Source organism: Aythya marila, assembly GCF_965140915.1.
Source record: "Aythya marila genome assembly, chromosome: 2".
In the NCBI taxonomy this organism is placed as follows: domain Eukaryota; kingdom Metazoa; phylum Chordata; class Aves; order Anseriformes; family Anatidae; genus Aythya; species Aythya marila.
In genome coordinates, this window is record NC_139043.1 from 34,015,855 (window position 1) to 34,039,096 (window position 23,242).

The 23,242-nt window shown below is 40.0% G+C and overlaps 1 protein-coding gene across 2 annotated transcripts; it reads left to right on the forward strand.

Annotated features, from left to right (window-relative positions):
- Positions 1–51: 51 nt before the first annotated feature.
- Positions 52–23,196, forward strand: KLHL7 (kelch like family member 7). 2 transcript variants are annotated; one of them, XM_082754884.1, is made up of 11 exons: positions 52–313; positions 3,243–3,345; positions 4,273–4,366; positions 5,532–5,656; positions 7,889–8,064; positions 10,668–10,842; positions 12,288–12,430; positions 16,868–17,108; positions 19,716–19,917; positions 20,194–20,291; positions 21,943–23,196. In XM_082754884.1, exons 1-11 carry the CDS (start codon positions 194–196, stop codon positions 22,224–22,226), a joined length of 1,761 nt encoding a protein of 586 aa, XP_082611010.1. In that variant the 5' UTR covers positions 52–193; the 3' UTR covers positions 22,227–23,196. The 2 variants fall into 2 exon arrangements, with proteins under 2 accessions (XP_082611010.1, XP_082611011.1); XM_082754885.1 differs by lacking the exon at positions 52–313 and having other exon boundaries at positions 3,248–3,345; positions 4,250–4,366.
- The last annotated feature ends 46 nt before the right edge of the window (positions 23,197–23,242 follow it).

Sequence of the window (23,242 nt, forward strand, 5' to 3'; positions counted from 1 at the left end):
GCAGCCCCGCCTCGCTCCCTCAGCCCCAGGGCCGCCTCCTCCGCTCCGGCATCCCCCCCGTCTGTCTGTCCGTGTGTCCGCCCGGCCGTCTGTCTGTCCGCTCCCGGCTGCGGGGCGGCCTCCGAGGACTCCCCGCGGCGCCGCATGCGGCCCGCGAGGGGTGGTGGCCCCCCGGTGCCGGCGGTGAGGGGCCATGGCCGCCGCCGGGGCGGAGAAGGGCGGCAAGAAGAAGACAGAGAAGAAGCTGGCGGCCCGCGAGGAGGCCAAGCTGCTGGCCGGCTTCATGGGCGTCATGAACTGCATGCGCAAGCAGGTAACGCGCGTTGAAAAAAAAGCGTTAAACCCCCCCAAATCTGCCTGTGCTGATTTGAGGAGCGGTGAGCGTTTTTCCACTCCTTGAGAGCCCCGAACTTGTGGTGTGGGCGCGGGGTCTGCGCGGCTCCCTAAACGTGAGGGGAACTTTCTGCTCGGCGGTTATTAACGTGCCTGCCTGTCTGGGCTGTGTCCAGAAAGGCGACATCAGATATCCTATACATCTTTTATTAATAATGCTGTCAATTGCACTTGTGTGCATAAAGCTTTTTGCGCAGCTCAGCCCCTGTGTATGGAGAACTGAGTTGGCTTCGATGGAGGGTTTGTGGTGGCTTCAGGTAATGGGGCGCTAGGACTGACGTTGACGCTCGGAGCCTATGACCTACTTCTTGTAGGATTTCTTTCTGCTTTGAATCAGGTAAAACATGTTCCAGGGTGCGTCTGAGCCCAGTAACTCAGCTGGATGCCATCTGTCTCGTACTGCTGTCCTTGCTGGCAGGGGGACGCCAGGTGCTGGTGCTCTTTGTGCTTGGGTAGAGGGAATCGAGCCCCGGTGTGAGAGAGTGAAGCTGAAGTGCTGCTGTGACACCTGTGGGTACTTCTGGATGTCTTGCAATTTGGGGTGCCAGCGGGGATGTGACCCTGGATTTTGACGTCTTTTATTGTGCCAGAGTTTCCTAAAAACTTCAACTCAGACCTCAGGTGGTGGCTTTGCACGTCTGTCCACCCCTCTAGAAACTTGTGTGTAGCTCATGACACGCCTGCTTCTTCTAGTTGTTTGTGGGAGGAGCAGCCAGAGGAAGGCGTACTAGATCAGCTGGCTCATTATGCTGTGGTTCAATAGGACCTGTAGGAAGCTCTCCTATGTGTTTCGATAACTTGAGGATTGTGCTGTGCTTATAAAACCTCAGTATGCTGTGCGTGAAAACTTTCCTGTGGTGGTTATAGCAGCCTGCGTGCACAACACCACCAATTTGACTGCGTTGGTTTAATGATGTAGGAAAATGGTCTGGGTGGAAGGTACGGCTAATACTTAAACTGTTTTTTGTGTGAGATGGGATCTGGAAGCAGCTGCTACGTTTATGGGATTTTAGAGCAAACTGTGAACACATCTGCGCTTAGTTCTGGTGAGATGTTGGGAGCACGGAGGAGTTGTTGCTCATCTCCAGAATGAGGTGACCCATATCTTTGTGGATGTCACTGAGCTATTTGACAGCACGCGCATAAATCCTCTGTTGCCACTTTGTAGCTGAGTGGAGATGTGCCAAGAGGGAAGCTATTGAGAATGAAGTTGGGGTAGGTTTGCAAGGTGTCGCTGAGCTCACAAAGCTCGGCAATGCTGGCTGATGCCTGGGTGTGTCCTATGGTTGACAAAATGCTGGTCTGGCATTGAATCCTTGGAGCTGTGGAGTGATGCAAGTGGGCCCTTTTGGAACGAAGTTCTTGCTGGGAATTTCTGTATGGTGTTTGAGATGGAGCAGTCACACCCAGGCACGTCACAGAGGGAGAAGGGAAAGCGATGATCCGTTCTGGCTGACAAATATTTCTTCCCACGCCCAGAGAGGCTTTAGGATATCTGAGATGCTTCAAGTGCTGAGCTGAGGCAGTAAACATGCGGACACTAAGCATACCTCACAAACACAGCACGTAGGTCAAGCAGCATTACAAGCCTTAGCACAGCTTGCCCCTAGAATTTTATGGTATCTTGTAGTGCTAATGTGCAACGCTTATTTTGAACCAGATGTGCTGGGAATTCCAGCTTTAAAAGATTTCCTTTGAAATTTTTCTCACATGGTCTTTTTTATTGATTCAGTCTTAAATGTTTTAAAGCCATGGGTGCACAAAGAAAGTTGGGTGTCATACACCCCTCCACTCTCTGATGAGTGTCCTCTAAGAAACTAAAAAAGAGATTTTTTTCACAAGTCTCCATGTGGATTATCAGCCTGAGTTGAACCCTGGGTAACAGTCTATGTGTGGAGAAAACTCTAACACTGTTCTAATCAAGTGTATTTCCTTCCTACAGTAGAAGTGCTGCTTTCTGGGGTTAGCATTGGGATGGGTGTAGGTAGGTGTTACCCAAAATAGTCTCATGAACCTAACATAGTAACAGAAAGTGCTGAGAAGCTAACTTCCTAAAAACAGTTTTTCTTAATAAGAGAATGTTATAATTAACTGCAGTATGGCGTGCCCTCATTTCAGTCCATGTGTTCTTAGCAAGGATACCACATTAAAATCTATTCAAATAACATATTTTTGCCCTCACCCCTTACTCTTGTCTCCTGACAACTTTTAAGTTCTGTCACTTTGTCCTTCTAGTTTTTCTCCTACATGAACTGTCATGCGCTGTTTATATGCAATGAGCAAACAATGAGAAATAAGTGTATTTTGTCTGAAAGTTAGTTGCTGATGGGGTGTGAGCGTTCAAACTCTTCAATATAAGTGGTGGTTTTGGGATATGCTTCATTTAACATGTCCAGCTGAATGTTTCGAATTTGTTCATCACTTTCATTCTGGGCAGCGTGGTGGGATTCTACAGGTATTGGGATCCTCTGAGTTATTTATGAAAATTGACAGCTGAGGAGGTGAGAGAGCCCCTGATGGATGAAAAGGCTGCAGTGTCAATGCAGCCCCCGCTAGATTCTGCAGGGACTGTTATAGGAGGTTGATGTAAATGTCACAGGAAAAGCTTTAGAGTTCATATTTTATCAGTGACCAGCTTCAAGGAACAAGTTCATGGGGAAAACTGAGCTTTTTTTCTTCAACCTGACCAAAGGTTTGACTTGGTTGCCTTTCAGAACGTATTTTTGTTACATGATACTCTTTTGAGTTATGCAGATTGAGGACACCGGTGAATTTCCTTAGAGAAATATTTTTGAAAGTGTTTCAAAAAATGCTTATCTTTTCCTGTTTGTCTTTTTCCTTTGATTCAGAGAACTCTATGTGATGTCATTCTTATGGTTCAGGAAAGAAAGATCCCAGCTCACCGTGTTGTGCTCGCTTCAGCAAGTCACTTTTTTAACTTGATGTTCACTAGTAAGTCTTCAAAATCGTTTGATTTTATGCTTTCATGGTAATATGCTGTTAGATACGTGGCTGACAAGCTGTTTATTTTATGAAAGTGATAAATTTCAGAGATAAGTGTGAGTGAAGATTTCAGTTTGTATCCTTCCATTCATCTCTGTTAACCATTCCCCTCGTTTTCGCTTTCTCTCCTTTGATCAAATCAAGTGTTACTTCGTCTGAAAGCCCAGCTGGAGCCCACACACTGTCTTGCAGTTGCTTTCCCTCCCTTAACCTGAAAACTGGGAGTTGCTACTCCCGTGGCACAAAGGATGCCTGCCCTGTTCCTTCCCACCATTAGGCACTGCCGCTTACAAAACAGGCTTTCAGGAATGTAGGCGTTCTTGTGTTTGCACTAACTTTACAAATTCAGCCACGTAGCATCTATGTTACAAATCATAAATAAGGCATGCAAAATTTAAACTGACTTCAGTGCGTGTTTTATAGCACGGTAAGTAGCAGTAAAACGCGTGTGCCTTCCAGTGGTTGGCCTGTAACCATCTGCGGGTGAACTTGCAATGCGTGGGGAGCTCTGAGCTGGCTCTATTATCAGCGTGAATATGGAGATAGCTTTTAGTAGTGCAGTCTGTGCTTCCTGTCTTTGGTAATGCTGGCTTGGCAGTCTGCACTGCAGTCAGCAGCATTTCTGACCCTTTCTATTTAATACACCTTACAGCATAATTGACACAACACAAGCACGTGTGCGCACGAGTTCTCTTGGTTGTCACACTGCCTCCTTTCTTTCATGACTTGCATGAATAATCCCGGGACACACCAATCAACTGTGTGCAGTTTTAGCAAGTTCCCATTTTGTATAATCACTTTACATTTTGCAAACAGTGGAAAATACAATAACCAGAGTGGCTTATTGATGTAGTTTGTCTTTTAATCTATTTGCAGCGAATATGCTTGAATCCAAGTCCTTCGAAGTGGAGCTAAAAGATGCAGAACCTGATATTATTGAACAGCTTGTGGAGTTTGCTTATACTGCAAGGTAGTTTTGGTATTTTAAAATGACATTTCTGCTAGAAAGCCTGCCAATTGTAAATGGTAAAATGTTAAAATAATGCTTTCATGATTCATCAGTTTTATTACTATTATAATCCCTTACTCATTTAAAGTCTGATGTGACTAGACCTTCTCTTCTCCTCCCCTTTTCCTTTTTATTTAATCGGTAGGAAGCCCCACAGATGAAAGAGGGTGGTAATTGTCTCCAGAAGGCAATTCAGAATGCTTCTGGCTTCAGTGTTGGAGTCAAATGATATTCCCCATTGTTCTGAAATCCAGGCCCCTGTTGATAACAGCAGGGGTTTCTCTTTATGCCCATAGTAGCTATCACAGATAACCATTTCTGGGAGCTGCACCTTCACCTCTGGTCGAGCCGGGTGGATAACAACTGTGTGAACAGCATTTCCCTTCTATCTCAGGCTGCCCCCATGCTTGGTTTTAAATAGCACTGCAGGCACTGCAGTGTTTATACAAAGCTCGCTCAAACAGCTAGGATTGTGAACAGCACTTTGCAACGAGCTCTTATGGCAGATGGATGGCAGGCCCTTCATCTTCGTGCTGATGGGATTAACTCTCCTTAAGAAGGCTTTTTCTGTTTTCTCAGAGGAGCCTTGTATGCTTCATCCGTGGTCAGACACAGTGTCAGCGCCCCAGCCATGCCGTTGCCTCTGCTGGCGCACAAACGCTTGCCTGTGGGCTCTGGACCTTTTCTTCAGGCACTCCCAAATAGTTGTTGTGCTCACACGCTTTAGACAGATCAACCAGAGCGGTGTCCGCAATGAGTTTAGACAAAATTTGCTGATGTCTGTTTGGGAGTAGGTGGCTGTCAGGAAAAGGTTCTGTTCCTTTTCTGTTTTGTAAAAATGGTTCACCACACAAGTCAAAGTAATTAGCATGGTATTCCAGATGGCCTGTGTTAGAGGCTTAGCCTTTAAAATCCGGGACTGTTTGCCCTTCCTCGGCAAAGTACAGCAAACCAAAGCAATTTGGAAAGAGCATGAGGAGAGGCTGTGTCTTCTTTGCGTGTAAGAGAAGGACGCCTGGGGAAATAGCAGGGGAATAATTTTGCCATTATTTCAATTGGTGTAAGTTGGTGTTTTGGCTCCAGCAAAGTAGGTATTGGTGCTAACTTTGCATCTTCTGTTCCGCAGAATTTCTGTTAACAGCAATAACGTCCAGTCTTTACTAGATGCAGCAAACCAATATCAGATTGAACCTGTGAAAAAAATGTGTGTGGATTTCTTGAAAGAACAAGTCGATGCTTCAAATTGTCTTGGTAAGAGAAATGCAGACTTTTTACTTTGTTTTTAACTTTGCTCTTCTCAAAACATAGATAGCATCATCTAAAAGACAGTAGCGCTTGGCTAAATCCAGATATGTGGAAAAATAATTTGGCTCAATCTAAACTGTTTTCCCTTGCCATAAACAAAGTGATCTGGCAGTTTTTGTTCAATACCAAGGTCCACTGACTTTGCTAGGTCTCATCCCAGTTTAGCAGCAGCCTGTAGCTTCTTGTCTGTTTGAGATCCTTACCTATTTAATAAGGTGGAGCTTTCAGTTGTTGTTACTGTACTTGGAGGTGGAATTTGATGCTCATAGTTCATACAAAATTAGCCTATCTTCTAAAAAATATGGGGAGGGTAAGTTTAGGTTGATCTCTTTTTAATTGCTTCTCCTTTTGAGTGAGGTTTGTGATTGTCATCTGGGCTGATTTGGTAGTTAATATGCCCTGTAGCCTTACTGTAAACTCTGAGTTACAAAAAAGGTAAGAAGCAGAACTTGGTGTGTATTGGTGCTCCAAGATTTGGAGCACTTTAGTCTCTGATTAAAGAAAATTTATAAAGCTTCTTACTGACCTTGGTTATGTTATTCTAGTGACATCTCAAGTATGTTATAGATGTTTATAATATCAACAGAAATGTTTTGTGAAGTTTCTGAATTAAAGGATTCAACTGGTGCTTCAGTGCAGTACAGCAGTGGCTCCAAAACAACTGCTGGAAGGAAGACGTTACTTTCTAAGGAAAATGCCACTTATGCTTGCCTTGGGGCATGTTCAGTCCTCTGTGGTCTTTGTTAACTAGAAAGCTAATTATATTCTCTTAACGCTTGCATACTTTGCTAATTTATATCAAAAGGGAGATCGAGATTAAATCAAATCTTCCTCAAGATATGCTTTACAAGTTGAAATGTGTTCTCTGCAGACTCACAGGCAAGCCCTTAGCTCATAAAAAATGTGTACTTGAAAGAAACCGTGGTGAATCTGGAATCTCTCAAAATTGTTATTTCTCACTTGGACAGCAGCTCATCAGAGAGATGCTTGGATTTCATTATTGTATTTTTTATCTTACTACTTAGAGAAGCTCAGAGTTGCATCCCATGGATTGCCTTTCACTGGTGGGTTGCTTCTACCACCGCCCCAACCTCCAAAGGAGGAGAGGGAAGATTTGCAGCATGCTGAGCAGATTTCCTGCTGAGTATCCCTCTGCTTACCAGGTTACTAGAGGGAGGGTTGGAAACGGTGCTTCTCAGTAGCAGTTGCCTTTTGTACCTTTATGCCAACTTTCTGCTCTTGATGCAGTATTAACTCGACTTCTTTGTGTCAGCCTGCAGCAGAGTTTGCTACCGACACATAAAAGTCCCAGTTGGTTGTGGCCCTTGCAGGAAATTGGGCTGGGCTGGTGACTGCTGCTGTGTGACCAGGTCAGGGGAGGTCATGAAACCTGGAAGCGGTCTCTCAAGCTGTGCTGGTTAGACTGGGTTGTTGTAGTGTGGCTCAGACCTAGTTAACGTGCTGTTGGCTCTTTCACAGTGGGGAAGGAAATAGTAGGGAAGTAGCTAATACAGCAAGTGCTACAGGCCTGGCTCTCCAGTTAGTTCTGCAGGGATAGGGGTCACAAGTTCGGGCTTATCTTAGTTTGTCTTGAGTTGCAGATGAGTTGTAACAGCATCTTTTTTCTTCTGTTAAAAAAAAATAGAAAAAGCATATCAGTAAATATTAACTAGGTTTCTAACTATTACTGAAGTTATGGTATTTTTATTCTAGTTTAATATATTAAAAGTAGAACTATAAAATGGCTCGGGTTGGAAGGGACCTCAAAGATCACCCAGTTCCAACCCCCTGCCATAGGCAGGGATGCTACCCACCAGATCAGGTTGCTTGGGGCCTTGTCCAGCCTGGCCTTGAACACCCTCAGGGATGGGGCATCCACAACCTCTCTGGGCAATCTGTTCCAGTGCCTCACCACCCTCTGAGTGAAGAATTTCCTCCTAACCTCTAATCTAAATCTCCCCTCTTTTAGTTTAAAACCATTCCACTTTTCCTGTCATTGTCTGACTGAGCAAAAAGTTGCTCTCCATCTTTTTTTATAAGCCCCTTTTAAGTATTGAAAAGCTGCAATGAGGTCACCCCGAGCCTTCTCTTCAGGCTGAACAGCCCCAGCTCTCTCCGCCTTTCTCCATAGTAATTGCAGTTCAGTTGGGAATTCTTTTTTCAATTTTTCCTTTGCAGGTATAAGTGTGTTAGCAGAATGCCTAGACTGTCCAGAACTGAAAGCCACTGCAGACGACTTCATCCATCAACACTTCACTGAAGTTTACAAGACGGATGAATTTCTTCAGCTTGATGTTAAACGTGTGACACACCTCTTGAACCAAGATACGCTAACTGTGAGGGCAGAAGACCAGGTGAGATCCCTGTTTCATTGTAAAAGAGCTCTGTCCGCTAGCAGCGAAGAGCATTGAACTTCACTATGGTTTTCTAATCAAGAAACAGACTGAGGCAGCTCACTTCGTATGTTCCTACAGTGTGTGATGCACGCAGTGCTTGCTAAAAGTGTATCCTAGCTTGGTCAAAACCCGGTATTAATGAGCATCCACACTTGAAGTGTGGATGTTTCGTGTGTAGTCTCAGCAAGCTGCAAAGAGAAGTAATAAAGGCAGTAAGCGAAACAGCTTTCTATATTGTGATAGCTGTAGGACTTTCAATTCCATGTAACATGAATGGAATTAAATTTATTATATTACAGGAGTTGCTCCCAGACTGGGGTGAGACGTGCACCTTAATGGCTGCGTGTCTCAACCTGAGTATGGGCTGAGCCTCAGCTTGTCTCAGAGAAGAGCTGCTGCTGATGGAAATATGCATACATAAACTAATCTTCCAGAACTCAGGAACTTAGGAGCAAGGTGCACCAAACACTCAGAACTAGCTGCATTGACAGTGACAGGTTGGTGGAAGGCCTTTATTTATGGAATAGATTAAAAAAAAAAAAAAAAAAAGCCTGGGTGGCTGGAAAGGGCCTAAAACTCCATTCATTTAAAAGCTGTAAGCTGTGGTAGAAAGTATGTTCACAGCAGTCCCATTTGGAAAACTTGATTCAGTATACCACAGCCCTGAATGGTTATTTGCCAGAATGTTCTTCCTACTGCAAGAAAATAAAGTACAGGTGTGTCTGCAGTGCAGCCCAAAGAGGTGATTGCAAGATGGTTGTAGCTGCTGGGTACTTCTTGAAGGTTCTCAATCAAATCTGTTGAAACCATACTGACGTTTTGCCTTTCTAGCTGGTTCTGGCGCTTGAACTAGATAATTTAAGTTCATTTAGCTATGTCATCATGAGTCTGTGTGCCTCTTTGAAGTGCAACAGAGGGATCTCGTAATCAAGATGGTATGTGCGTGCACTTAAATAGAAATGGGTGTTCTGCTGACTCTGAAGTTTAGTCTTTGCATAGTTAATGCATTTGCTTCAATGTATCTGTTACATGAAAATAAGAATTACTATGGGTAAAGGAATAATATCAGGTGACAAGAATATGACAGCTAACTAGTTTATAAGTATAAATATGATTTAGGTCACAGTTCAAAATTCTTACCATGGACTGGGAAGAGTTCAGGCCACAGGGTAACAGTCTCAAAGCTAGAAGTGTTATATTTTATTAGTGTGTAGTGGAAATTACACTTTAGAATTTACATTCTTGAAGTTTTGCTGATAAAGATGGGATGCTTCAACTTGGCAGGGGTGATAGAAATTTCAGGGAGGCAGCACGGCATGATAAAAATTCCTCTTGTTAAGTGGCAACGTACAGTATGAAATTGCAAAGTTAGTGATACCAAAAAAAAATCGTCTTTCTTAGGAGTACCAACAGAAAGTTGCCATAGTCCAGTCTTTGTATGGTGTAAAGCATATTTACATTTAGCAGAAACAGGAAGGGCAGCTTTGATTACTAAGTGGCCTATTTTTCCTGAATGCTAATAGTGTTTCTGTTGTTGACTGGGACAGGAACACTGTATGCCAACGTTCTGCTGAATTTCCTTAGCTGATGGAACTTGAGCCTTAAATCCTTCTTTCTTTCTCTACCTTTCCTTGCTCTGTGGTCATTTTGCAGGATTACAGCAGAGGAGGTTTAGCAATCCTTCTGAATAACTCATAATATGGAGAGACATTTAATGGCAGAACTAAATCACTCACAAGTGATCACTGTGATCAGTTTCAGCTACAACGAGTAGGTATTGAACGTGTTAATCACTTGTAATGAAACGAGTGCTGACTCTGAAATGGCAGCGTAGCAGATAAGCTTGCTATGTCTGAGAGCAGCACTGAAATATCTTAGTACATAGGAATGGAAAGGAAGTCCACTATTACCTTCCTGACTCAGAGGACAGTCATAAATAAAACAGGTTACCTTGCTTGTCCTGTCCTCCCTGCCCTGCCAAGGAAACCCATTATCTTTTCCTGTAAAGAGGAGATAGAGAGGAGAGTCTCAGAACAGTAAACTTATGGCAGTCTGCAGTTAAAAAAGCATATATATATTTTTAAATGGTCCCCCAAGACACAATAGCAATGCATTTGGAACTTCCCAGCACTGATTCGATAACAGAAGCAGTTTGTCAGCTCACAACACTATATAAAGCACAAGCTATTTCAGCACTTCTGGTGAAGTATTTTCTGTGTTGTGACATTGAATGTGAAGCGTACTAGTTTTAATGTTGCCCAGATAAATATGAATTGCAGATTCATGCTTCCCACTTGAAGAAAAGGTTAAATGGCAGTAGAAGTTTTTATTAAAAAAAAAAAAAAAAAGTTTTGTACAGGGATTTTACTTCATGCCTGAGCGTTGTCTTGCATTTTTGGAAGATGGAGATGTATACACTTGTGAAATCTCCGTGTACTGAAATGTTGGTATAAGTTAACCCTCAATAGGTAGAAGAATCTGTTCAGAGCACTGACATTTAGCTTTTGTCTGAGTCTGTGGTGATGTACATTGTCCTTTTCTTTCCTTTTCTTTTGTTTAAGGTTTATGATGCAGCAGTCAGATGGCTGAAGTATGATGAGCCAAATCGCCAGCCATACATGGTTGACATTCTTGCTAAAGTCCGATTTCCTCTTATATCAAAGAACTTCTTAAGTAAAACAGTTCAGGCTGAACCACTTATTCAGGATAACCCAGAATGCCTTAAAATGGTGATCAGTAAGTTGACTTCTAGTTGAAATCTTTGATGTTCTGTATAACTTAAAATTTTTGTGGAATGTAGATTGTTGAAAATTGGTTTAAAATGCTCTGACAACATTTTTGCATTAAATACATCTGACTGTGTTCCCTTGAGGATGTTGCACTTATTTGAAGTTGGATTAGCAAATTGTCATGTAAATAGCACACATTCTTATGTAACAAGAGGAAAGAAGTGAAACATCATCAGCAGAAAGAAGTTAACACCATAAGCAAATGATGTTAACTCTGTGATGTGTAATGTAATGAAGTTTCTGTCAATGGGTTGTCAGGGTAATTGGAAGCATTAGCGTGCCTTTGGGACACAACAGTAACTTCAGTGTCTAATATTCATATGTGAATTATTAAAATTTAAAGAAATAAATTTTTAATATTGTGAAGCTTCCCTATGCAAATAAGAATGTTAAGCCTCTGTTGTGCTATTTACATCTCTAATATACTCTGGAAGTTGAGGCTAACAGATAGTTACATTCTCAAGGTACAGATGAGATGAGGGAATAAGCTTTTAGTGTTTTTAGACACCAAATTTGAAGTTTTATCACATAAAAAAGAAAAGCCTAGGTGTTGATAAATATTCCAGAAGAATTTTTGCGTTTCAGTAGCAGTTATTTAGGCAACTTCCTTTTAGTGTAAATCTAAAACTGGCATACAACCGTTTTCCTTCAGTCAACAAGCAAGGTTCAAATTAGCCTATATGTTGGTAAGTATTTGCCAACCATCAGTATTTCAGTCATACTTCTTGCATGGCATGGAATTAGGTGGATTGTTGAAGGAATACGTTTTTTTTTTTTGTTTTATTGGTTTGTAACGTCACTAATATTTTTGTATTCTTTGGAATGTTTTTGTAAGAAAATGCTAATTTTCTTATAGAAAATATAGCTAATACTTTGGATTGTCAAGTTATGAACAGCAGTAAGTGTTTTTCATAGATGCATTCCTTATTGATCAGAAACCACAGGGTAAGGAGCAGGGTGTGGTGACTCCTTGTTGCCTTGAAGTTCCTTCTTTAATGTTGGTGTTGTGCTCCTTGGGCTCACAGTTCTGCCAGTACTAGTCATCCTTGGTTGTGCTTCTTTTTGCCAGTTTCAGCATGGCAAGCTTAGTTGCCTGGTAGTATTGGCAAAAATTGAGCCAATAGATAGATTGGTATGTGAAATGCATCCATATCCGTGTCCTGTTTTCACATGGAGTAGGCAGACTGAAATGAGATGTAAATCTGGATGTATTCTCCTATGTGCTACTGCACATTGTTACGTTTAAAAAACAAAACTAAGCTGTACAGATGTACTGTGGAAACTTGATTTCTCCCCCCTCTCCCCCCCCCTATTTTTTTTTTCCCTCCCTGGCTCTGAAACATCCCTTTCTCAGCTACGTTGGATTTAAAACAGTTGTTGTGTTCCTTCCAGGTGGGATGCGATACCATCTACTTTCCCCAGAAGACAGAGAAGAGTTAGTGGAAGGTACGCGGCCAAGAAGAAAAAAACATGATTATCGCATTGCTTTGTTTGGAGGCTCGCAGCCCCAGTCCTGCAGATATTTTAATCCAAAGGTAATCGTTACCTCAGAATGCATTAACATTCACTGTCTGTAATCTTCCGCAGTTTATATTTGCTGATGATATTAACTAAGGCATAATGCTCTACAAAACGGCGTGGGGAAGGATGTATTCCCTGCCTCTTGGGTATGCAGTTGGAAGAGTGTAGCTAATTAGCCGTTTTCAAATCCGTGTACCTAGATGTAGGACTTCGTTCTGAGTAGAATGATTATGTGCTTGCTTGTTGGCAGTATTAGATAGGGAGTTCTGAAGTACTTTTGAGTCAAGAATTGATTGGTGTGTGCATCCCACAGCTGGAAATAACTAAAAGGTCACAGAAACATCAGGTGGGCAGTTAGGAATATATAAAAATCCATATGCATGTGCATGCGCGTATGTGTCCAGAGACTAACTCAGAGCAGTTTCTTCTTAGTGTAAGTTGAAACATTGGCTTTTATGATAGTATAGAACCTGTTTTAGAGTACAAGGGGTTTTGGTTCATTCAGTATAAATGTGTAACCTTTCCTAAATTCCAGTGGTTCACAATTCCACGAACTAAGAGTATGTTAGAAGAATCGGCAGCCAGTTACCCTAGAAGTGTGGGGAAAAGTGAATTTCTACAACAAAACCCTTAGAGATGGCCAATTTAGAGCAATCAAGCTTTGCCTGATATTTTCTTCCACGTTTCCTGAATGAAGTCAAGCCACTGGAATGTTTATTACAGCTCTGCAGACTAGATGAGGTTGGAACATTGGCTGCTTGCAGGAGGATTACCCGTACGCTGTTTTACCAGCCAAGCACATGCAATAAAACAGAAATAAGTTTCTACCAAAGCATCAATGCTCTCTAATAAATTATGAAGTTACACAACTGTAATATTTTGTTGCAGAGATTCCAGTTGTTTCACCTCAGCATATTAAATGCTTGTTAGAATTTTGAACAGTTGCGTGTTATCTCTCTGAACTGCATAATGAACAGGAGCCCTGTCAGATCTAATTCAGAATGAACAAGGCCTTGGGGTGCATTTTGAACTCATCCAACATGAATTTGCATTCCCTTAGGTAAAATAAAATTGAAGCCACCTCTTACGAGCATTGATCAAAAAAAAAAAAAAAAAAAAAAGATTTGCTGACTTAAAGCGAGACATTTAATTTGTATTTTTATTGAGAATCCCAAATTCTTGAATAACGTTCATCTTTCTTCACGCGTATGTTCAAGTAAGACATATAGTGGGGTGGGAGGAACAGAGTAGGTGACTTTTATTTTTTCTTTTTGGAAGAAATCTTGCAGAATTACCTCTTGCTAGAGCTGTATGGTCTTGCATGTGGATTAACTGTGGGGCCGGGCGTGGGCAGAAGGGTAGGGGCAGGGAAGGAGAAAGAAGAAAGCAATTGGAGAACTTGATTCTAATAAGCATTGTCTCCCTTCAATGTCTTTTTTCTAGTGCTTATATGCTTCCTCAAGTGTTCTTAGCTAGCCTGTCATGTCTTCTTCAATAGCTTTACTTATTTTATTTTTAGCTCTTAAGTTACTTAAAGGTCCTTTTCTGGATATTTTCCTAGAGTGTGTCTTTGATCTTTAACTATGACTGTAGCTTCTTAAATGCCACAAACCAAGGATCCAGAACCCCTGTGAGATTAGCATCACGTGCATGTGAAATAAGTGTGGGATGTAAGGCTCCAATGCTGCAAATCTCCATGACATGTTTAACCTGCTTTAATTAGTCTTATCAAAAATAACAGGAGTGTCAGAGTGCCAAAAATCAAGGTTATATATGGACTTCTGCAAGGTTTTAGGACCTTGGGAAGGAATTGAAATTCCTTATTTTGTTGTCTTCTGGGTTGATTGAATAGTGACCTAAGCCTCTATTTTTGATTTTAATTAAATTCAATAATTTAATTATTGAATCAGCGAAAGAAATAGTTCAAAACAAACTTAGGTAATCTTTCTCCTGACAATATTATATTGGTTGTGAGTGACGTAACTTTCACTAATACTGCAAAAATTATTTCGCTATTGAATAGGCCGTGTTTGTTGAAACTGTTAACAGAATTACGTTGACTATCTTTGTTGTGCTGTGTTTAATACTTCGTTGCATGTACTTCAAGAGAGCAAAATGATGGAACAGATGCAGACTGGGGCATAAAACTCTCGTGGAGCAATCTGGCACTATTTTGAACAGAAATGTTTGGTTTCAGAATTATACTGAAAATCTTAGGTGTTCTATTTGTGGTGGTGGGAAATACTTTCTTGTTGAGTTTTCCACAGAGCACTAAAAAAAACCTTTTTTCCCAAGTTGGAAGTAATTTTTTTTTATGATTTCTTGATTAAAATTTATACATAACTTCATGACTTTAAGGTAGGAATACTCCTTTGAAATTATTCTGTTAACCCTAGTTTTAGGCTTTAACAATAAAAAATCCACCAATGGCAATTTAAAAATTAACAGATGCCTGGCATTGATGTTTTGTGACAATTAAGAGAACCAGCATGCCTCTTAGGAGGAGATAAGGAGCTATAGGTGATATGCTGTTAATGGCAAGGTTGTCCATGTTAGACATCTCTGCTGTTCTTCCCTGGAAGAGGAAGTAGCAAGTGAAACAAGAATTAAACAAAAGGATGGCCTATTATAACATCTGGAATTGTTGTCACTGCAGGGCCTTGTAGCTGCCAAGAATTCAGATAGTTTTAGTGAGTTAAATTTCTTTTTTAATTAAAAAAAAAAAGCCTTTCAAAAACAATTAAGTACAAAGATACAGCTTCTGCCTCTGGCGTCCTGCATCACCAGCTGTTGAAAACCAAGGTCAGTAGGCAAAGTGTCAGCATATATTTATCTCATTCTTTCTTTCCTTCTAACCCCACCACTCCACCCCCTGAAAAAAAAAAAAAAAAAGAGGCTTCCCACTGCCCTGAGTTGCAGATCTTGGCTGTGGTGGCAAGCAACTGTTTGTAAGCGCAAAAGCCCTGTTGAGATGAATACTGTGTGGTACAGGCGAATGCACTGAAGAGCACTGAAAGAAAAGGACCTAATTGCCTCCTGCTTGAAGAGGAGGGTTCTGCTGAGCGTGCTGAGGTTATGGGAGAGCCTATGGCTTTTCATTTGGTAAAGGTGTGATTGAAAGGGTGGCTAGGAACTGAAGCCACAAAAGTGGGTCGGATCGCAGCCCTTACAACAGTAAGGGAAAACGGATTTCTGTAAAAGTGCCAGAAACTTGAGCCAGAAAATATGATGATCTTGCAGAAAGCACTAAGACATTTTTCTTAAGATTTATGCAGCTATTTATTTTGCCATGCTGTAGTATGGCTTTCCTTTCTAGGATGCCTCAGGACGTGTTTCTCACCATAAAGGGCCACATGCACCTGCCAGCTCTTCTTGATTTGGGGGATGCTACAGGAAAAGATTGTAAGATGTTTTGGACTATAACATGCTCTGCCTCTTTCTTTGAACCCCCATGTAGGAGTCGCTGTTCCTCCTCATTGACCAAGGTGTTTGAAGTATGTCCTTGCTAAGAAAATGTAATAATGTAATGTCTTGTGTGAACCATTACGATGAAGGTCATTCAGCAGGTTTAGCTAGACCATCTGAGGTGACAGAGATAAGTTCAGGTCCCAAGCTTTCCTGTTCAGCATAAGATACAAGCTGTGCTCACGATGGCATGGAATATGTGAGATGCAATTACTCAAGAACTGTTTCTTGTTCTGTATGCTATCCTGGTCTGCCATCAGTTGCTGAGTTTGGTGTTCTTAAGGCTTTGGGTAGCCTTAATGCCTATATTTGATACTTGCTGGTTTTGCCAATCCATGCAAAATCAGCTTCCAGGCACCATGACTGTCAGTATTTGTGATAAAGCATTACCCTATTTCTCATGCTATCAACTGTGGATAGCTATAGATCATTTGTGTTTTGTAAATTCTGTAAATAAGCTTCTAGTTGTTACGGTAATAAAGTATGTATCACAGAGCTTTTTAACTGAGTTGCTTGTCAATTTGGATATTATCTTTTCCCTTTTGCCATCGCCTTTGTTTGGTTTTACTTTCTGTACTTATTTTCTTTAGATGTAAGATGTCTTTTTCCATTCCTATAAAAGAAATTGCAATTCTGCTTTATTGATTACATGCATTGTTTCTGACTTGATAACAGCAGGAGGTCAATTCTGTTGGGGGAAAAAAAAATTGTTTTTCAGGGAAGCTGTACGGGGTGTACAGAGGGAATGAGGAAATAGAAATTGATAATGTCATGGTTCGTTGCAGCTAACTATGTCTGTGTCTAAGCGAATTTTTCAAGAGTACGCCTGAGGAGTATTCTTCAATAAACAGTATTCATGTTTGTTTTGAAAAGGAAATTTAAAACTGACCATATCTAAATCTCTATGAAAAGCTCTGTTTGAAAAACACTCGCTGTGCAGGTAAGTGTTACAATCTATTAGACATTACCTGTTCTTTGTAATGCAGGATTACAGCTGGACAGACATCCGATGTCCCTTTGAAAAGCGCAGGGATGCAGCTTGTGTCTTCTGGGACAACGTAGTTTATATTTTGGGTGGTTCCCAGCTCTTCCCTATAAAGCGAATGGACTGCTACAATGTGGTGAAGGATAGCTGGTATTCCAAGCTAGGACCTCCAACACCTCGAGATAGCCTTGCAGCCTGTGCTGCTGAGGGCAAAATTTATACATCTGGTGGTTCAGAAGTGGGTAAGACACTAAAAATCTTTAAACCAAACCCAAAAAAAAAAAAAAAGCACAAACAAAGATACCTGGAGATTTTTCTGGTTTTTGCATGATTCTGTTGGAACGAAACTGCACGTTGCCATGTTAGCCTAATGAGTTATTTTTCCCATATTGAGAATTTTCTCCTCCCTACAACCCAACAATCTATTTCTGTTGTGTTTTTAAGATGGTTTCACTTATTGAAATGATAATATTCACATTAACTGGCATGTAAAGCACACTGTACTTTTCAGAGTTAACTAGGGACAAACAAACATGATTTGCCATCCCACTCTGCTATTAGTTCACCTCTATAAATCCACAGAACTGGTTTAAAATTTTCTCGGTCATATGGCCGGAGTACCTGCATTTTGGCAATGGCATACATTGTATAAGTTGGGCCTCATGATTTATTTATTTTTTTTCAAAGAAAAAAGTGTGAAATAAAGCTTTTGAGTTACTGGTTTTGGTGGTGAAGTTATACCTGAGGTTTTTTTTTTTAGTCTGATTTTTCTGTGAAATGACAGAAGTTATCTTCTGTTAATTTGTGATTGTTGGCTTGCCTCAGTAGATGATTAAATACTACTTTATTTAGATGTAGTTAAACTTGTCCTTGTAGTTAAACTAAGACCACTGGGGGGTTTTACCCCTTCCCACAAAAAATAAACAAACAAAAAAAAAACACTAGTGGATGACATAAACCCTAGCATAATAGCAACTGTCACTAATTTTTGTCTAAATTTGGTTTCCTGAACAAGCATCAGATTAAAGTAGAAATGTAGGTATGCTATTATCCATAAAAAGGTTTTTTTAAAACAAACAAACAAACAAAAAACACACCAAAACACTGTATCTAGGGAGAAATTTTTAGTAAATCCTATTGAGTTCTGTCTTACTGCAGAGGAAAGAGCAGGAAAAAGTAGTTGTAATCAGTGCCAAACACTATCAAGATTTTGCAACTTCACATTAATTGACTTAGTAATGCTATCTGACTTCTAAAATATCTGCTGCTACAACAGATGTCTTACAATAAGACAGTTTATAGCTGCCACCTAGTGTGATAAATGTGATATAACACTTCCCATTACTTAAAACTGGTTTAACCAGGACTTGGAACACTAAAACCTGTTAGATCTTCCGCGGGAAAGACAGAAAAGTCACATATAAAAATAAACTCATTTACTTTGCAAGCGCATTTTTGCTATGGCGTCCAGTGAACACTGCTTGTATAGAAAAGTCCATCTGTCCTCATTACAGTGTTTTCTAAATTGGAGCAAGCAATTATGCAAAGCTATTAATTGGGAAAAATGCGGTAGTGCATTTAATTGTAAAGAAATCTAAAAATTGCATGCTGCTTGCATTGACTGGAGAGCTTGGAAAACAAAGTACTGTGCCAGGCCACTGAGACATCAGGGTTTGTTTCACCTCTTAGAACTGATGGAATCCAGTTTTCCTTGCAATACCCAGCAGAGTTTGAGCATTAAACCTCCTGAATTCTTCCACTATAATCAGGTGCAGAACAAATACTTAACATGATACTGACTGAAAACAGCAGCTTTTCACTTTTTAGCAATGACATTAAAGACAGTTATTCTCTACTTCCCATGGAGAAGAATTTGTACAACTTCAAAGCAATACCGATGTATAGTTACATCAAGAAAAAAAAGTCTCGTTTTGTAGTTCTTAATGATATGAGAATTATGTGGTAGGAGTAAATAAATATACAGTTTATAGAAGTCTACTGTATTTTGGGTCTGGAAACATAACACTTCCACATACCTTGATGATAGTTGGTAGTGAGTGCTGCTAGTGTACACGCTTGGCTCTTTTCAGAGCAGGTTGTATCCAGCTGCCTCTGCTTTCGTTATGGCTAGTCATCCAAGCACAAGTATTTAAGCTCCAATTTATTTACATTTAAAAAAAAAATAAATTACTTTTGATTTAATTAATAGTTTTATTGGCCCTTGAGGGAGGAAGACAGACCTTGCACTTCCAGAAACTATTAAGTATCTGCTAGGCCCCAGGAAGAAAGTAAAATGGTGAGGGCTAGCTACTTTATGGTCACTAATAATTCAGAATTATGCTTTAACATAATCTAGCTATCTAATTCAGAAGCAGCAAATATGCTGGGAATTGTACAAATCACTTTGCTTAGAGAGAGACTCGCATGAATCTGTACTAATTCCACAAAGCTGGTTTCATCTCCCCATCCAAAAGTTCCCTATGTCTCCAAGTACTGAGAGTAGCGTGGATTGATGGCGATTTGATCAGTACCTGATCAAACTATAATGCACATCTTGATTCAGTCTGCCCCCCCTCCAAAAAAAACCCTGCATAACATATACTCATTTTCAAACACAAGCAGCAATTTTATAAACTTAAATATTTTGGAACAAAAGTCAATAAAAGAATTACAAGTATGTGCTTTTTGAATAGTCCCAAATTTCGAGTTGGTTGGCCCTATTTTTAGTGGTGGAAAAGCACCTTTCCCCTTACAACTAACAAAGCAAATTTGATAATTACTGTTACTCTCCTCCTGAAGGACAGCCATCAAAATTAACACCACTTTGGTGGGTTTCTTATTTTTTGAAGGAAATTCTGCCCTGTATTTGTTCGAATGCTACGATACGAGAACGGAGAGCTGGCACACAAAGCCCAGCATGCTGACTCAGCGCTGCAGCCATGGGATGGTGGAGGCGAATGGCCTCATTTACGTGTGTGGAGGAAGCTTGGGAAACAATGTTTCTGGAAGAGTACTCAATTCCTGTGAAGTTTATGATCCAGCCACCGAAACGTAAGTGTTGTATCAACTCTGAATGTTTTTGGTCACTTTGAGCTTTGTTCAGCCAAGGAATGCATGAAATAGAGATGAATAGGAAGAATTGTGTGCATTAAAGTATTTTCCCTAGTTAAGTAGTAACGTATCAGTTACTTGTAGTTTTACTTGAAAGGCTAATTTTCTTCAGCTTCCTTTCATATTCCCAACTCCAGGATTTATTTATGTATTTTATATTTATTTTCTAGGAACTAAATTGTCAATTTTCCTGTGGTATTGTGTTGTTTTTTCTAGGTGGACTGAGCTGTGTCCGATGATTGAAGCCAGGAAGAATCATGGGCTGGTGTTTGTAAAGGACAAAATATTTGCTGTGGGTGGACAAAATGGCTCAGGTACTCCAGCACTTGTAATCCTCTGCATGGCCTCACAAGGTTTCATGGGGGGCTTTTGCAAAGAATTCATTCTACTTTAGTCAGCTGAAAAACTTTGAGCAGTACTATAAAACATGTTGTGCTGCTGATGCATCATTGTTGCCCTCCTTTCTCCTCCATACATCACTATATCTCATTTCCCAAAGCGTTTTACTAATGATAATACAGTTAAATTCAGAAATGCACCCATATTTTAGCCTAGTTCTGCAGTAGTTTAATATGGCTAAGCTTAAGAAAAGGTAATCTTTTGGATGAGTTAACTTTTTTAGTCCTTTATTATGTATTTGAGAAACTTTGTTATTCCCCTAAGAGACAGGTAAAAATGTAGCCATTGTTTTGGGAACTTCAATCTAAGTGAGCTATTTTCAGGTGGTGAAAAAGTAAGAATTTTCTTGACTGCCCTAGTTAATGAAATATGACTGACTGTCATAGGCAGGTCATTTTATGATCTATCTCCTGATCTGTAAAAGTAGAGTGATAGCTTATCTCCCAGGACAGTTTAATTTTAATTTTAATTACATAGGGTTTCTGAAGTGCTTTTGAAAATGAAAACTTCTCTGCTAGGAGATCTATTAATTATTATTTATGGTAACTAGAATATGTAATTTCACATTAATACTGTTTTAGAATAGAGCTCTTACTTTAATTAGTTACTGAAACTATTCCAACATGATTGACTCTTAATTTAAAAATAGCAGTAGATAAAATCTTTGTACTTTATCTAATAGTTATGGTTAGAACTGCCACTTTGCAAAATTTTAGTGTATTTTCTGAATGTGTAGTACTGAGGCAATAAGTATTTTGCTACTTATATTCTGCAACTATACTGATAAATTGTTCTTAATATAATGGTGAAGAACTATGCGATGAAATATTTATACCTCTTGAGATTAGACCTGAGAGATTCATTTCTACAATAATTCATGTCTAGAAGCGAAAACTTTTCTGTGCCTCATAGTCATTGTTAAATAGGGATAACAAGTTGTTTGTAGATCATATGAAGCATGATAACTGCCCATTTCCTAAAGAAACAAATCTTACATAGATCTTATATTTTTGATCTTATAGAGATTTTATATTGATCTTATAGATCAAATGAATAACTTGAAACTATTGGCCCTTCCAAAGACACTTAGGCCATTATGACAGTAAAATCCTTGAAATTTATTGGAGAGACATCCCCCGTCAGTATATGACGTATTTAAGTAAAAGTATGCTGAAGACTCCTCTAGAATGACATGGTCGCACTAGGGGCAAGGAGGTAGTTTCCTAACTCTTGGTTACTAGCCGCAAATCCGTAATGTACTGGGCCTTGTTCTGTTCATGAAGCAACACATTAGAATCTTTAGTAAGTTAAATGTTAATCTTTATAATGTGAAACTTGTAACAATATCTCTCATTTTCAGTCTCCTTTCTACTCTTCTTTCCCTATTTAAAAAGGGTAGGGCAGCTAGTAAAGAAACATGTGGCCTTCCTTTTCAAGGATTTTTAGTTTGATCTCTCTTTCAATGTAAACCTTGCAAATAACTAAACTTTATGAAGCGTTTGTATGCTCAAGTTCAGCCTTGACAGTACGTTGTAATAAGCAGTTATCTGTTTCATTGCTTCGTAGGTGGCCTTGATAATGTAGAATATTACGATATCAAGATGAATGAATGGAAGATGGTGTCTCCAATGCCATGGAAAGGTGTAACAGTGAAGTGTGCTGCTGTGGGATCTATAGTCTATGTCCTGGCTGGTTTTCAGGGTGTTGGTCGCTTAGGGCACATTCTTGAATATAATACTGAAACAGACAAGTGGATAGCCAACTCCAAAGTCCGTGCTTTCCCAGTGACGAGTTGTTTAATCTGTGTTGTAGACACTTGTGGTGCAAATGAAGAAACATTAGAGACCTGAAGATGTGTAGGAGATCCTGAGAAATTCTTCAAGGACTTGGGGAAAGATGGCCATTGGTACTTTGCTTCCATGTTTTACTGAATCTTGTTATACTGAGTAATAGGAAAAACTGAAATGCAGTCTTTCAATTTGTATATACAGCTTCTTGTATAACATGGATTTTTGTGATGCCCATTTTATTGTCTGTTTTGAGATGGGGATGTGTTTTAAGAATCCACTTACCTACCTGAACACATATGCCATCTTCCTGTAAAAGGACTCTGTGTGGCCTTGTCAAAAAATAGACCCAAACCAGTTATTTAGAAGAACTCAAGGTATTTGATGAAGATAATGTTTCTGGTTAAATGACACCCAAGCACAGTTACAGAGATTCCTCCTTTGATAAAGGTGAGTAAAGATAGCTTGGGTCATGAGAAATGTGAGCAAATTTTTCTCATTCGTACATATCTGCAAAAATCTTACTGGGATGCAATGATTATTTTGCTCAGGAAAGACCAAGGACAGCAGTACTTAGATTCCTATAGTGAATGGGGATAGATTATACAGCTCTCCAGATTACAATAGGTGTTTTATTCTGGTGATTATCTTCCATCATCTGCATGACTGCATAGCGATTTTAAAGTCAGACAGGCCATATATATAGATAGATTTGAGAAATACTTTGCTTAATGTCATCTTTGGCATTTTGGGAAGCTCTCACAAAAGACTTTCCTATTTTATAAAGGCAGGGGGGAGGGGAAGGTCCACAGTAATTGTGCACTATCGGATCGAGTTGGAAATTCAAGATATCAAACTCAGTACATCTTCCTAGGCAACCAGGCTGTACATACTGTGGATGCCAAACCGTTATCAAAGAAGTGAATAAGAATGGGAAAGCAAAGTCAATACAAAGAAAAGTATTGATTTTTATTGAAAATGACTGTTTTTAAAATGGCACGAACCAAGTCATTAAAGTTATTTTGCAGAAGTCTTCTGACGTTGCACATGATTATTAATCTCTGGTTTTGTAAGTGTTT